At 50.8% G+C, this 14,601-nt stretch overlaps 1 protein-coding gene across 3 annotated transcripts in view; it reads right to left on the reverse strand.

Annotated features, from left to right (window-relative positions):
• The window catches only part of NOS2 (nitric oxide synthase 2), a 40,782-nt gene that overhangs the window by 22,556 nt on the left and 3,625 nt on the right, over positions 1 to 14,601 (reverse strand). The window contains exons 2-7 of one of the 3 annotated variants that reach the window (XM_082442259.1): positions 13,770 to 13,942; positions 6,722 to 6,806; positions 5,819 to 5,938; positions 4,615 to 4,763; positions 1,046 to 1,208; positions 185 to 276 (exon numbers count right to left, since the gene is read on the reverse strand). In XM_082442259.1, coding sequence (XP_082298385.1) covers positions 185 to 276; positions 1,046 to 1,208; positions 4,615 to 4,763; positions 5,819 to 5,938; positions 6,722 to 6,806; positions 13,770 to 13,879 — 719 coding nt within the window. In that variant the 5' untranslated portion in view covers positions 13,880 to 13,942. Of the gene's footprint in view, positions 1 to 184; positions 277 to 1,045; positions 1,209 to 4,614; positions 4,764 to 5,818; positions 5,942 to 6,721; positions 6,807 to 9,692; positions 9,859 to 13,769; positions 13,943 to 14,601 lie in introns of those variants that run through there. The other 2 variants (XM_082442257.1, XM_082442258.1) reach the window with 2 other exon arrangements.

Raw genomic sequence — 14,601 nt, forward strand, 5'->3', positions numbered from 1 at the left:
AAGCTCACGGAGGCCGGCTCACTGCAAGGGCTCCCTGAAGAAGCCGAATCTTTCTCCTTTCTTTCTCCCTGGTCTCTCCTGGAGCCCAGATGCCTCCCCTAAACTCATCTGCATCTCTTGGCTAAGACTTGGGGGCAGGGCGGGCCCCAGCGTAGCCTCGTAGCCTGGGGAAAAGCACACCCACCTGATGTTGCCGCTGTTGGTGGCATAACGCAGGTGTCTGCAGATGTGCTCGAACATCTCCTGGGCCGTGGAACAGCTCCGCGCGTCGAAGACCTGCACGCACACAGCCCACCCAGACCATGCGCATCAAGGACCGTGAGGACAGAGGCCTTGGAGCTGATCTTAAAAGCTAAGTCACGGGGACTGAGGGAGTGGCCCCAAACCCCACGACCCGAATGCCTCGCCGAGGAGGGCATCCTCCTCTCTGCCCCTTCACCCTTCCTCTGCTCTCCTAGGGGAGCCCAGACGCCCTCACCTGGAAGACCCTATCAAAACCCAACCCCCAAGAAAACCTGATTCTCAAGCACCGTGAGTCAGATTTCCACAGCCTAGTTGCTTTATACATGTTACACACGGCCTCCAGAACATTTTATTACAGTCAGAGCTGGTTCCGTTGGCATTTCTTATCTCTTTATCTGTCCAAGTACTTTCACTATTATCCAGCAATAAAACGTAAAGACAGCTTAGGAGGCTAGGATAAAGGAAATGTTTTCTAAAAGCCAAGAATTCAGTCGAGGTAAACAACCAGGGCCTCAGCAATAATGAGAGCAAGGTAGTTTGGTTTCACGTTGGCATTTAGTCTCCAAAATTTAATGCAAGAGAGAGAGATCGGCTAGGAATCCTGGTGCTGAGATCGGATTCTAGACTCTGGGGCGGCACGGCCACACATTTCAAGCTCAAGCTCTGGGGCGGTGGGGGTGGGTGGCCGTGAGCCCCCATCTCAAGCTCAGGGCCGGGGAGAGAGGACGCAGGGAGCCCCGGGCACTGCTCAGGGCCCGCCGGGCTCCCAGCTTCCTCTCCTGCTCTGTCTAAGGGAGTTCACCTGCAGGTTGGACCACTGGATCCTCCCGATGCAGCGGGGGGCGTTGCGCCAGGCCTGCTTGGTGGCGAAGATGAGCTCATCTCCCGTCAGCTGGTAGGTTCCTGTTGTTTCTATCTCCTTTGTTACCGCTTCCACCCTGGCCAGATGTTCCTCTATTTTTGCCCTGGGGGACGGGAAGACATCAGGAAGATCAACAATGAGATGGCCTTAAATGGAGATGATTCAATCCACAGAAGCAGGAACTGAACTAGGACACCAGGAGGGCAAGATGTCTCTCAGGGAGACCATCCCCTCCAGAGCCAGCTTCATGGGCATGTGACCAGGGCCCTGAGCTCAGAAGGGCTCCATGCTGGGTTTAATGCCCTGTTGTCTTGAATTCTTAATCATCTGTGAACAGGAAGCCACGTTTTTATTTTCACACTGGCTCCTGCACGTTACATAGCGGGTCCTGGTCCCACCAGCACACTCGTCGTTTCCAGGAGCTTTTTCTCGAATCATATTCATCTCAGCACGGAGTGCAGCGCTTCTCAGACACTTGGAGGAGCGTCCAGCAAGCCGCAGCCCCATCTTGCCCCTCAGCCAGGGGAGCACCGTCCACCTTCCCTTGGTTAAGAGATGAATCAGTCCCCCCCACAGCAGATCCTGTGTACTGAGTACTCATTGTGAGCCAGGTACTGGGCGAAGCCACCCACAGTCAGGGTCCCTCTGAGTCTGTGAGGGAGGCATTTTTGTGTCTTTTTTTATAGTCGGTGTATCCAGAAGGTTAAGTACTGGCCCGGGAACAGAAGTGTGGTAAAGAACAAACTCAGGACTCAGACTCAGGTTCCCTGATGCCAAGCCCAGGCTCTTAACCTTCTACCTTCCACCCTGGGTGGGAGGGATTGCAAGCCCAGAGATGTGCAGGGCCTGCCCACGCTTCCCTGGTCAGGCCCAGATGGGGACCTGCTCTCAGGACTCAGCCTGCGGGGCCCCAGGGCCGCTCAAGGAGGAGCCCTCCACAGTGTGGTCCAACGTCACAGGCTCTCTACAGCGAGCTTTCTCAACCCCCGCGCCGCTCGGCCAGCTGTCCCGTGTGAGATTTCCAAACTGGCTTCTCCCCTGCCCTTCCAGCCTTCAAAAATGTCCCACAGCCAGGAAGGTTTTGAAACACACACACACACACACACACACACACACACACACACACGCACGCACACACACACACAGAGCAACCTTGAGATTTCCAATCAGCACCAAAGACATTTCAAGTTGCAACAAACAAAACTATTTAAGGAATGAACTCCTGATTAAGGAGAGTGGACAACTCAAGACAAAATGGCCTTTCTGTGGATGAAGAGTGTCTTGACAACTCTTCCCTGATTAAAGAAAGAAAGCTCAAAGACAAAACACTCGGTGCTATTTATCTTCAAGGACACTCCTGGCATAAAGACCTGCTGGGTGAGGTTGAGGCTGCCCCACCATCGGCAGCCCTCCTTCCCCAAACAAAGCTTCTAGCAGCATTCCCTGCTCTGCCTCTGAGCATGAAAACAGTAGCGACCACCAGAACACAGATGCTTCCAACATACTTGGTAGTGTTAACATGGGACTATGTACGAAAAGATTACTTTACGTTCTCACCCAATTCCTTTAGCGTTTTACATTTTACCACTGTTTTCAAATAGTCACATTTCTGAGGCACTAAAATGTTATGATGCCTATTAGTTCTGAAAAGAGGGAGTGGCTTTTGGCATCGGTGAACTGGCTTTGGACAGAACATTCAGCAAGTTACAATTTCTAACTATACAATCCTTCACTCACGAAAGACTGAACCGGCTCAGCTGTCCGTGCCTTTGGCTGCTAGTGTAATTGTGGGGATGGGCTGCCATCTGTCACTCACACCCCCAGGACCTCTTGGGGGGTCCAAGCCATGGATTTGTGACTGTGAAAAGTGGAACTTTTTCCCTCTGTGAAAAGTAAATGGGTTTTGAACAGCCAGCAAGAGCAGCCCTGTAGCTTCCTGGGGTAACACCCACCCAGTTGCCTTCCAAACAGCAGCAGGAACCCCCAGGTCCAGCAGGGAGTCAGAACCTTCAAAGTCAAAGAGCTGGATGCTAGAACATTGAGGTTTAAAGCAGGGGCTCTGCCCCAAACTGCTTGGGCTCAAATCCCAGCTCTGGGACTTCAGAACGTGTGACTTTGAGCAAGTTACATCTCCTCCACAGGCTTTGGTTTCCTTGTCTGTACAGTGTGGGGAGGATAATAATGGTACCAGTCCCATAGAGTCATGGTGAGCCTTACATAAGGCAGAGCCCAGAACATACGTAGCGCTCAGTAAATGTCAGCTTCAATATAGTGGTCCAGTGAAGCCCATCAAGAAAATTCCTTGACCCTGAAAAGCTCGTAAGTCAACAACCGAGTTGAAAGCCTAAGGACCTTGGACCTCCTAGTGACAAAGCACTTCTGCAGAGGTTCTATTTACACAGCACACAGAGCAGCAACCCCCTGACAGGGTTCTCAGTCCCGTCATACATTAGAATTGCCTTGGGAGCTTTTAAAGAACATGGGTATCCGCTCCCTCCACACTTCCCAAGAAGCTGATGCCCCCAGCCCAGGGGACCCTGGCACCAGTATTTTGCAAAGTCCTTAACAGCGACCACTGTGCAGCCAGGGTAGAGGATCACAGTCCCAGAAGTTAAGGGTCTCCTTCATAGACTCAAGGCCCCTTCCAGCTCAGACACTGCAGGTCAGAGCAGAGGGGACGTGGCATCACCAGGAGCCACTCTTTCTGCCATGGGGAGGGGGTGTCCCAGGTTACTTCTGTGGCTCACTTCGTGCAGTAAAGTGCCACGTGGGGCTGCACCATAAAAGCCAGACTCCCCTCCCAGCCCATAAAACAGCAAATCCATTCCCTTGGCCATTCTATCTTACAATCCCTTTGGGCATTTTTATTTTAAAGATATAAAAGGACCTAAATTAATAGCCATATATTTTATGAAACTCAGCAATATAGATCCCCACAGAGTACAGTGCAAAGAGATCTCTCCAAGTCAGGTGGCCTGAATTCTAGCTGGGACTGAACTCTAGCTGTCGCTGGGCTTCCCGGCTCACACTTGGAGGTGGAGGGCTTGGCTAGGTGGTCTCTGAGGTTCTTTCTATCTCAAACATTTCATAGTAAAAGGTTTTGTATATCAACTCATTACTTTGTGCCAGGACGCTGTTCCAAACTTATTTAATCCTCGCAACAATCTTATGAGCCAGGTTTTATCATGACCCTGCTTTGACCTGTGAGGAAGTTGAGGCACACAGTGGGTAAATAGATTTCCCAAGGATACAGGACCAGTTACTGGTGGAACAGGATTCAAACTCAAACGTTTAGTTACCCGACCCGCACTTTCAACCATTACTGCCATGCCTCTTTGTCTTATGGTTTTGAGAACCTATCCAGGGTCTTTTCCCTGAAAAACTATGTTGTAGTCCTCGGTCCATTGCAAACCTGGGAAGGAAAGGGGTCTGGGGTCCGAGGGAAAGGGCAGGAGACAGGAGAGCTCAGGGGATGGGGAGGCAGCGATGCTGCAGGAAGCAAGACTTACTCTTTGAAGGAGCCGTAATACTGGTTGACAAATTCAATAGCTTGAGGTAGAAGCTCTTCTGGGAGGGTAGGCTTGTCCCTGGGTCCTATGGTCAAACTTTTGGGGTTCATGATGGCTCCCAGGCAAGACCTGGACTTGCAAGCGAGATCCTGGAAAGAGAGAGGTGGCGGTGAGGCTGGCTGCCTGGCCCCTCAGCGCAGGCGTTGATGGCCATCCTCCTCCAGGGCCAGCTGCCCTGGCCACCTCCTTCCACTCTGGCTGCTCCAGCTCCCTGCCACCCCTCTCCACCTCTGTGGCACCTCCTCCTTGGGGTCCACCAGGCCTTCCCCCGACTCATATCTCCTCTCCTCTACTGGCTGAACCCCAGTGGCTATGGGCTGGGGCTGCTCCCACCCCCCTGGGCTCAGTCTCTGGCCCTGCCCCCCAGCCAGCCCCAGACCCAGAGCAAAGTCAGCAGCTCGATCCCTGGGAAGATCTCAACTACCTTCTCATTTAAAGAGGCTGATATGACTCCTGGGGACAAACTATTGCTGTTCAGCCAAAATGAATTGAGAAGGTGCAAATCCCAAAGTCAGGGGATGGCACAGAAAAAATACTGAAAGAAAATACACCCAAAGGTTAACAGTGGTCATTTCAGGAAGGTGTGGGAAATGACCCTGCTTTCATGGCCTTGAAATTTTCAATTCTTTCCCACTTTACAATCACAGAATACATTCTAAAGTTAGAATAAGAAACTTAGAAGATAATAAGGAGCTTTAAAGGACACTTAGTCCAGCTACTCACTGGATGCTTGAACCCCTTTCCAACCTCCCTATCAAATAGCACTTGAATCCTTCTAGTGATAGGGAGCTCACTACGGGACTGGACTGGATAGTTCAGTCCAGCTTTGGACAGTTCTGTTAGAAAATTCTCCCGAATGCAATGCTGAAATCTGTCTCTCTGAGAAAGAATTAATTTGTTCCTGTAATTGTTGATCTCACCTTCTGGATTATCCATCATCCATTGGGAAGTTAACAGGGCGTCAGCATCATATACTTCCTACTGTAATTTGTGAGAAACAAGCGTCTCTGTTCCCAGTACCCTTTGCCCAAGCTGATGCCTGTCTGGTTTGCCCAAGGGGACATCTGTTTGATCCATTAAGGGCCTTGATGGCTTCGCTGACTTGGGATGAAAGTGGTTCTCCCAGAAGCCCCAGACTTCTCACCCTTTTGGCCTTGTGGTGAAGTGTGTCTTGGAAAGTCATCCCATTGCCCCAGTTTTTGATCCTCACATGCCGTGGGCAGGCCGATGGGGGTGCAGCCGGCTTGACCAGGGATTCTGGAGACTGCTAAGAGGGAGCAAAAAAAACAGGGATTTCCAAATGCCTCCAACCCCAGGACTCCATGGGTCTCTCCCAGGCCCTAGGCCCTGCTTGGGCTCTGGGTGGGTGAGGAGCTGTGGGTGGGTACACAGGTCCCGGTGTCGGTCCACGTCCCTCCTCCCTTTCCGGCAGCCTGGCCACCTGGGCCAGCGCCTGCTAAGAGCTCCAGGTGCCTGGGCCACTGGCCAGGCTTCTCTCCTCATCCAAGAGCCTGCCAAATGCTCCCTCAGGGGAACCGCAACATGAGGGACTAAGGTTAGAAGAGACAGAGATTACTGTCACAGCCACTACTCCTGAGAACAGAAATCAGGACAGGGAGAACGTATCACTGCCTTCCATGAAGGCATTTAAGAATATGAAAGCCAGTTCTCTGCCCACCTCTCTGGAACACTAAGGGCCAAAGCACTTAGGGAAGGTGGAACCAGTGGGCTAGGGGCTGGGGCTGGGGCTGGGGCTGGAGGCTCAGCTGCTGAGTTCAGGATTATTTCTGAGCATCTTACTCTGGCTCCATGAGTAGTCTGCCCTCCCCCAGTCCTGCCAGCCCACACAGGCAAGTCACCCAGGTGCCTGCGCACCTGGGGGCCACCACTCCCGATCACCATGGTTCATCCCGCTCTCCCAAAGCTCTTCCTCGTCCCCACCTGTGTCCCCGGGTCTCTACTCCCTGCCCCAGACCCCAGCTTCCACCAGGCTGCTGTGCCTGGGCGAGCGGGGAAGGGGCTTCCCACATCCGAGTGACTCACTGACCTTTGCTGTCCCCGTGAGGGGCTGGGAAGACTCATTCCGGTGCTTGCCAAGGCTGTGACATTTGGGGTCATCCTGTGTCACTGGACTGCAAAAGGAAACAGCTATCATGAGACGGAGTATCTGAAGGCAGAGAGGGATCTCAGAGTTCCCTCTGCCAGCCCCTCATTGAGGGAGGGGGGGGTGAGGTCTAGAGGGTGGGAGTGAATGTCAGCGTTTCCAGTCAACGTGGTGAGGGAGGCAGCTGGCCCATCCAGTCTCTGCACCATCACCACCCTCCCTCCTCCTCTTCTTCCCTTGCCTGCCCCCTACAAAGCCAAAAAGTCACGAGGGGAGCCGAACCAAAGTGAACGGCCCAAAGGGTGACCCGCAGAAGCTCTGCGAAGATGCCCCCTTCCAAAGCCGAGTACAAACATGGTATAAGGCTGAGCTGGCAGAGGATGGCTCCTTCAACCCTGTCCTCGCAGGCCAGCAGTACTGTCCACCAGCCACTCCCTCTTTGAGACTTAACGCTTTTTTATTTAAAGCACTTGATTTATCTTGGTTTATCTATTTATTCTAAATTTTTATTATGGAAAATGTTAAACATACACAATTAGAGAGAAGAGTGTAATAAACCCCCATGAGCCTTTCACCCAGATTCAACCCAATTGAACAATTATCAACCCACCGTCAATTTTATTTCAACGTTACTCTCCCAGCCCGCACTCTCATTTTAAAGCAAGTCTGAGACCTCACGTCATGCCTAAATATCTCAGTATTTCTGGAAGAGAAGAACGCTTTTTAAAAATATATTGGTCTATTTGCTTCACAACAACAGATTTAAAAGAATCCAGCCTATCCTTTGAAGAAGAAGAAGCCCTAATAGTCTGAAGTCATTCAGAAACCATTGGTTCTGGTTTGGGATTTCAGGTTCGCTCTCCCAGTAAATGCTACGGAGAACGGAAGACACGTGAGCATCCATCCAAGAGTCACACCCCACACGTGCCTCCTCCTGGGGCATCTCAGTAAGAAAGCATCTTGTGTCCCATGTTCTTTGCAGTATTTTCTGGGGTGTATACACATCCAAAGGGAAAGGCGGTTAGAGAGTACTACAAAGGTCGTTCATTTTCCACCTTACACACACCTGTGATGTTGGAAAATAACAAATGAGTGTGTGTTGCTTTTGTTATTGGAAAAAGTAATGACCATTTATATTCGCATTATATAATAAACTACATACATTATATAGTTGCATTATATGATTTATAACTATAAAGAGATAGTGTCCCTTTAAGAGAAAGTAACTATGTATCAGAAAGTAACTTCTATCTGAATCAAGTGATTCAGTGGCCCTGTAAAGCACCCTCCATGGGACTGGCCATCATCACCCAACTGGTCTGGTCTGGTGTGCCCCACCAGAAAAAAGCCAATATAGGGTCATCTGGACATTCAGAACAGGTAAGTCATGGCTGAGCAGTCATCATGGGGCTGCCTAAAGAGGAAGATGCTTTGAGGCTGGGGTCCTCAGGGAGGCAATGCTCTACTGCCCTTCTCAAGCTTTTACCATCACCCCTCACCCCCAAGCCCCACCATTCTTATTCATGTTTCCTCTCATTTACTTCTGGCCATAGAACTGGAGAATTTGAGAAGCTTACCAGTCCACAGTAACTTTTAGATTGAGAAACAATGTCTTTGTTCACTTAGCATAACTACTGCTCCCAGATATTAAAAAGCTACCTAAAAATCCACTCTACAGACGGACCATAGTGAGCCTGGCCCCACCGCTTAGGGCTGGATATTTAGATTGTGTCCAGTTTCTCCACTATTATAAATAATGCCTCAAACCGTATACGTGGTCTGATGCCGGCTCCGTGCGTGTGTGTGTGTGTGTGTGTGTGTGTGTGTGTGTGTGTACAAAAGCATAGAAAAACACCTGGGGGAAATGCTGGCAGATATTAACAGTGACTAGCATTAATTGATAAGATCACAGATGATTTGAATTTTCTTTATCCTTGTCTGCATTTTCCAACTTTTTTTCAGTGACCACGAATTCCTTTCATAATTGGGAAATATTTTTAAATTTGAAAAAAATGAATAGAAAGCTATGCACACAGTCCTCTCTCCCCTAGTGATTTCTTTGGGTTAGCTGCTGGAAGATAGGGTGCCCAGAAGCCCGGTGAGCATATTAAGGTTCTGGATACTTATTGCCAAATTATTGCGTCATCCTTCCAGACACGTGCAATTTGGCTAAACCCACAGTTGTGCTTGGTCCTGCTTGGTCCTTCACGGCAACAGGGACCCTTAAGGACCTGCCATCAAAAGGAGAGCTGGAGCGTGGCTCTTGCTCAGACCCAGCACTGTCCACAAGCGCTTGAGGGAGAGGACGCTGAGGTCAGCGCTGCAGTCCGCGGCTCGTCCGGGGACTGATTCCCCCGCTGTTCCCACTCCTGCACATGCTCCCACCTCTCCATACACCAAGGGTCGGGGGCAGGGAGGCGCTCTGGAAAATGGATCTTATTTGTAAAGCAAGAACCTCTTTGCTCTCTTAACCCTATCTATCCTAAAGGGTGTTGCAGCCCCAGGGCTGAAAAATCCAGAAAGCTCCCAAGTGCTGAAACATCCACAGTTCCTACTCCAGCCCGTACAGACGCCTCTTAGGGGTGCCTGTGGGGCTTCTCTGGGTCTTTGTGGCTACTGAGTTGCAACCCCTTAAGCGTTCTAAACCAGGAAAACCCTTTAAGTAAATCCTCATCGGAATCCTACAGAGCGAACATTCCAATCCTCATATTTTCCAACCCCTTAAGCGTTCTAAACCAGGAAAACCCTTTAAGTAAATCCTCATCGGAATCCTACAGAGCGAACATTCCAATCCTCATATTTTCCCCGGAAACCCTTGGCTCAGAGAGGGGCAGTGCGCGCCGGGGTTCGAGCCGGGGCCCCGCGCGGGGCCGCCCGCCTCCCTCCCAGGGCGGATCCCGGCCGGGCGCAGTACCTGGCTCGGCGGGGGCCGCAGGCTGGCTGCGGCCGGAGGACCCTGCGAAGGAGCCGGCAGAGTCGGGGCCGGGCAGCCTCGCACGCCGCGCCCAGCCCCTCGCGCATGGCCCCGGCGGGGGCGCAACTCGGAGGGCGCCCTGCGCCCTGCCGCGCGGCCCCTTTATCGCCGCCGGACCAAGCAGCCCCCTCCCCGGGGCGGAGCGAGCCGGAGAAGCGGCTTCACCCCGAGCCTGGACCCGGGCCAGAGCGTCCGCTCCGCAGGCGGCCGCCGCGTCCCGCGCCTCCGCTCCAGCTGGCGTCCGCAGGGAAGTCTGCCTTCTGGATGCCACTGGACTTTCTCTGGGCTGAGACCCAGGGGCAGGTATGGCCGGCCTTGGGTTTGTTATTCCCCATGAAAAAACAGTAATGATCATAATAATAACTCCCACTGTACAGTGCTTTATAGTTTACGAAGCAAGCTTTCCTGTCATTTCATCTATCCCTTACTAAATCCAGTCAAGAAGGCACTTCGATATTGTTATCCCCACTTGACCGAGAAGGAAGCCAGACAGAGGTCCAGAGAAGTCAAGGATCTTGCTTAAGACCACACAGCAGCCCCAGGGCCACAGCCCAAGCTCTCTCACCTTACAGGGATGCCCTAGGAAGTGCTATTTCTTTCCTGCATGTTCAGTGCAATTCCAGGAAAGAAGCCCCAAAGAAGGTCACAGCTCGGGGGGTGACCTTCAGTGGGAGACCGGGTGGCTGGGCAGTTGGACCAGGAGCCCCCTCAGGTCCCTTCAGGCTCCTGGTCCTTATTACTTGGAAGGCACAGGGCCACTGACCTTGCTCCATCTGTACGTTGCTTCTTACACTGGGAGCAGGATAACTCCCAGGGTCCAGACGGGGACAGGGCAGCAGCCCTGACCCCAGAGTACAAGGAGCCCTCCTGCACATCCTCCAGCATATTTAATCCTAAACCCAAATTAACGTGGAATGAAAGAGGGTACATATTTATTCTGAGCCAACTGCAACCCAGCTTGACTTTGTCCCAAATTCCATTTACCTTCACCTAGCTGTTCCCAACATTTGCCTTTGTCTCTAAAACACAGACACATGCCCCATGTTCACTTCCTAATCATTTGTTTACACAAAATATGGAACCATTACTGCCATATAAAGTTCTTGGTCTTATTACACCTGAACGGATTTTAAAATTACTTTTCAAGATCAAAACATATTAATTGGCTCCCGCTGCTTTCAGGATAAAATCCCCTTTGTGCTGCTGCTTCCTCTTCCAGTAACATCCTCCCCCGCCCCCATCCCACTGTGGGTGCAGTCCAGCTGGGCCTACCTCCTTGCTAAAGCCCTCTCCCCACCCCCGCTCCACCCCCTACACACACTACAGCCAGGCCAGGCCCCCTCCAGTATTCCCAGAATAGATCCCAGCGCCCCCGAATTCTCCTGTAACCTCCTGTCTACCTCTCTGTCCCACCCCACCCTCACCCAATTTATAAGGCTCTTTAACATCCCGATTTCTGTGTATTCCTCCCCAAACTAGTGAGGAAGGTATCGTTTCCCCATTCCCTCCCTGACAGAGGGACCTGGGTCTCTTTTCTCTGTGCCTTTCTCAGCCCAGCACACAGCAGGCCCTCAGAGAGAGTCCACAGAGTGGAGAGGTTATGAGTTTAGACTTGGTTCAAACCTCAGCTCTACCACTTTCCAGATGTCAACCTCGAGTAAGTCACTCAACCTTGTAAAATAAGGCTAATAACAGTTCCTGCCTCATTACTGACACAGTAATAAGAACTTTATAAACATTATCTGTTCTTTTTAGCTGCTTTTTATGCAATGAATAAGTGAATCAATTTATTATTTACTTAATTGATAAACAGAAGGGCTTCACCGACAGCCCCATGACCCCCAGCACAGTGCCAGAGGAGTGGCCCTCAGCAAATCGTTGTTAATGGGCTGGAACATGCCTAGGACTAAAAGCAGGGCAGCCAGTATAGCGGTCATCAGTCAGGCTGCCCGGGTTTGACTCCTGGCTCTGTCATTTGCTGACTGTGAGATCTCAAACATTACTTAAACTTTCTAGCCTTCAGCATCCTCATTGCTACAGTAGGAGGATAACAAAAGTTCCTTCCTCACTGATTGTTGGGAGGACTGTTAAATAAATTGATGTGTGATATTTTCTCTCAGTCACCTCAAATATCTGATTTGAGCACTTCTGCCAGCCCAGCCCAGCTTAAAAATCTGGGGTAAGTCAGCTAGTTTGCCTCAGGTGAACCTACAGCTCAGGTGTCCTGAATGGTCCCAAAACACAAGACAGTGCTAGTAGAGGGTCTAGAATTCAAGGCTGAAGGCTGTAGGCCACCCTGTAAGGGTTAGGGGAGGAGGGGGATTCAGGATGATCTTGAAAGATAGGGGATGGATTGGGTCTGGATGAATCAAAGGAGGAATGGGCCGTGTACAGGCACTGGGAAACAGAGGAAGGCTGGGCTGGGCAGGTGGGATGGACCTTCTGTCTGGGAAGGGTGCTCATACAGAACCCTGCAGTCAAGCCTCAGTGTGGTGACAGGCAATGGGGAGCCACTGCAGACTCTAGAGCAGGAGCATGACCTGCTAGAAGTCAAGTTGGGGTGAGAGAGGTCAGAACCAGCGTGGGGGCTGCAGCTGGGGGAGGTCAGTCGGCCGGGGCTGCAGTCATGAGGTGAAGAGAAGGAAGGGATGACCAAGAAGAGTCAAAGCAGATTCCTGGGGTTCAGGCCCTCCAGAGACCCCAGGAGGAGCGATGAAACTGCTGTCAGTCTGCAGCATTTGAGTCTGCAGTGCCGGGAGGGCATCTAGAGGCCATCCAACCCTGTGTTCTCACCTCTTGGTCTCTTGGCCACCTTGGCCACCACAGCCCAGACCGCCTGGTTTCAAACGTTCTCTCCTCTAGTTCAACCCACACGCTATACCCGGACAATCTTGCTCAAGAATCTACAACGGCTCCCCGTGGCCAAGCAGAGAAAATCCAAATCCCCTGCTCTGCATTCAAGCCCCTACTTCTCCTACAAAGTGCAAGGGAGTGGAAGAAATTCCAACTCTGTAATTACCAGTCAGGTGACTTTGGGGGAAGTCACACCACTCTTACTTAAAGCTTCTGTTTCCTTAACTGTAAAATGAGACAATAACTTGTGCTTCACAGAGCCCCAGTGAAGGTCAGTTGAGCAGTAAAACCTGTGAAGTGCCCTAGATGGCCCTGGCCCAGAGTGAGTGTTTGGTTACAATAAACCTTGCGTTTATTGAGCACCTGCTCTGTATGGGCACACTGCTAATTGCTCTACATGGCCACTCTCATTTCATCCTCAAAATGCTACAAGATGGGTCGCATTGGTTCCCCAGACCGCAGATGAGAACATCTGAGGCTCAGAGAGGTTCACCTGCCCTAGGTCACAGAGCCAGTGAGAGACAGCTCAGAGCCAATGAGTGAGGCCCAGCACAGGGCTTGGGTACAGTTTTTCTAACTTCCTGGTACCCTTCACCAGGTTGATATTCAGAATATCTAACCACCAGTGAGGCATGTGCACTGGTGAATCAGAGGGGACGTTGAGGGACTTCCCTGATGGTCCAATGTGCAGGTTTGATCCCTGGTTGGGGAGTTAAGATCCCACATGCCTCACGGCCAAAAAAACCAAAACGTAAAACAGAAGCAATAAACAAATTCAATAAAGACTTTAAAAAAAAAAATGGTCCACATCAAAAAAAAAAAATCTTTAAAAAAAAAAAAAAGGGACGTTGGCCAGGATACCACCCCGGTCCTAACCACTGGGCTCTACTGCCTTCCATTCTCAAGTCAGGTATTCCATATCCCCTTCCTATATTCTCCCCACAGGACTGTGCCATGGCCCTTCCTTTTTCACATAGTGTCAGGTGCAATGAGGTGCCCAATAAACAGTGGCTGCATCCAATTCCAATAGGGACATCCAAGAAACATCCGGCGAGAAGAGACCTCCCGTGAGAAGCCAGGAGCAGAGAGGAATTCTGAGTTGGCAGAGCAGGGAATGGAAACCCAGAGGAGACCAGCAGAAGGTGGCAGCAGGGAAAAGCTTACCTGGAGAGAGACTGGTGGGCTTTCTCCACATTGTTGTTGATGTCTATTTCCTCAGTCAAGTCAAACTTATAGGATTTGGCCTTGAATAGAAACTGCCAGGGACAGGCCATCTCTGCGGTTTTGCAAAGCACGTCTCTTCTCTGGATTTAAACTCAGAGTTTCTTCTCTGTGGGCTGAGGAAGGAGAAGGAGACGGAGATGGGAGGTTGAGGAAGAGTTTACAGAACTGGGCCTTCTCAATGTGGTTAGTTTACTGCAGAATCAGTACAGAGGCTAATGTAAGTCTTGAGCAGCCACTTCATCAGGGCTTTGAAACCTCTGCTCCTATTTTGGTGTGGCATGTGGGGATCCTATGGACTTTAATTCTACAGAGCCACATAACTACCTAAAGGAAAAACACGTAGCCTAATGAGGACAAAGTACAAACCCTGTGAGCCTCCTGAATGGGACCTGACTGGGAAAACTTCATTGCTGACCCGAGGCAAGGTGGGGAGGAGCCTGCAGGTCATTGAAGTATGGGCACCTCTGCCTGTCCCTGCAGGATCTAATCAGCACCTGTCACTGGGGAAAGCATTCAAGTCATAGCTGCCTTAAATCTTTTCAGATTTTGCAGTTGTTGTCAATGCTGTCATCTGCTCCTTTTTTATTATGGGGGAGGCATAATTATTTGTGGGGAAAAATGCACTTAATTCTCAATATTTGAGATCATCTCCTTTTAAAAAAAAAAAGACCAAAAAAGAAGATGTAAGTGGAGGCCCAGGACTGGTCTGGGCTTGTCCCCAGCATGCCTCCTCCATGGAAAAAGGCTTTGTGTTGGGAGGCAGTGTGGTGAT

The sequence above is a fragment of the Balaenoptera physalus genome (assembly GCF_965194825.1).
Source record: "Balaenoptera physalus genome assembly, chromosome: 20".
In the NCBI taxonomy this organism is placed as follows: Eukaryota; Metazoa; Chordata; class Mammalia; order Artiodactyla; family Balaenopteridae; genus Balaenoptera; species Balaenoptera physalus.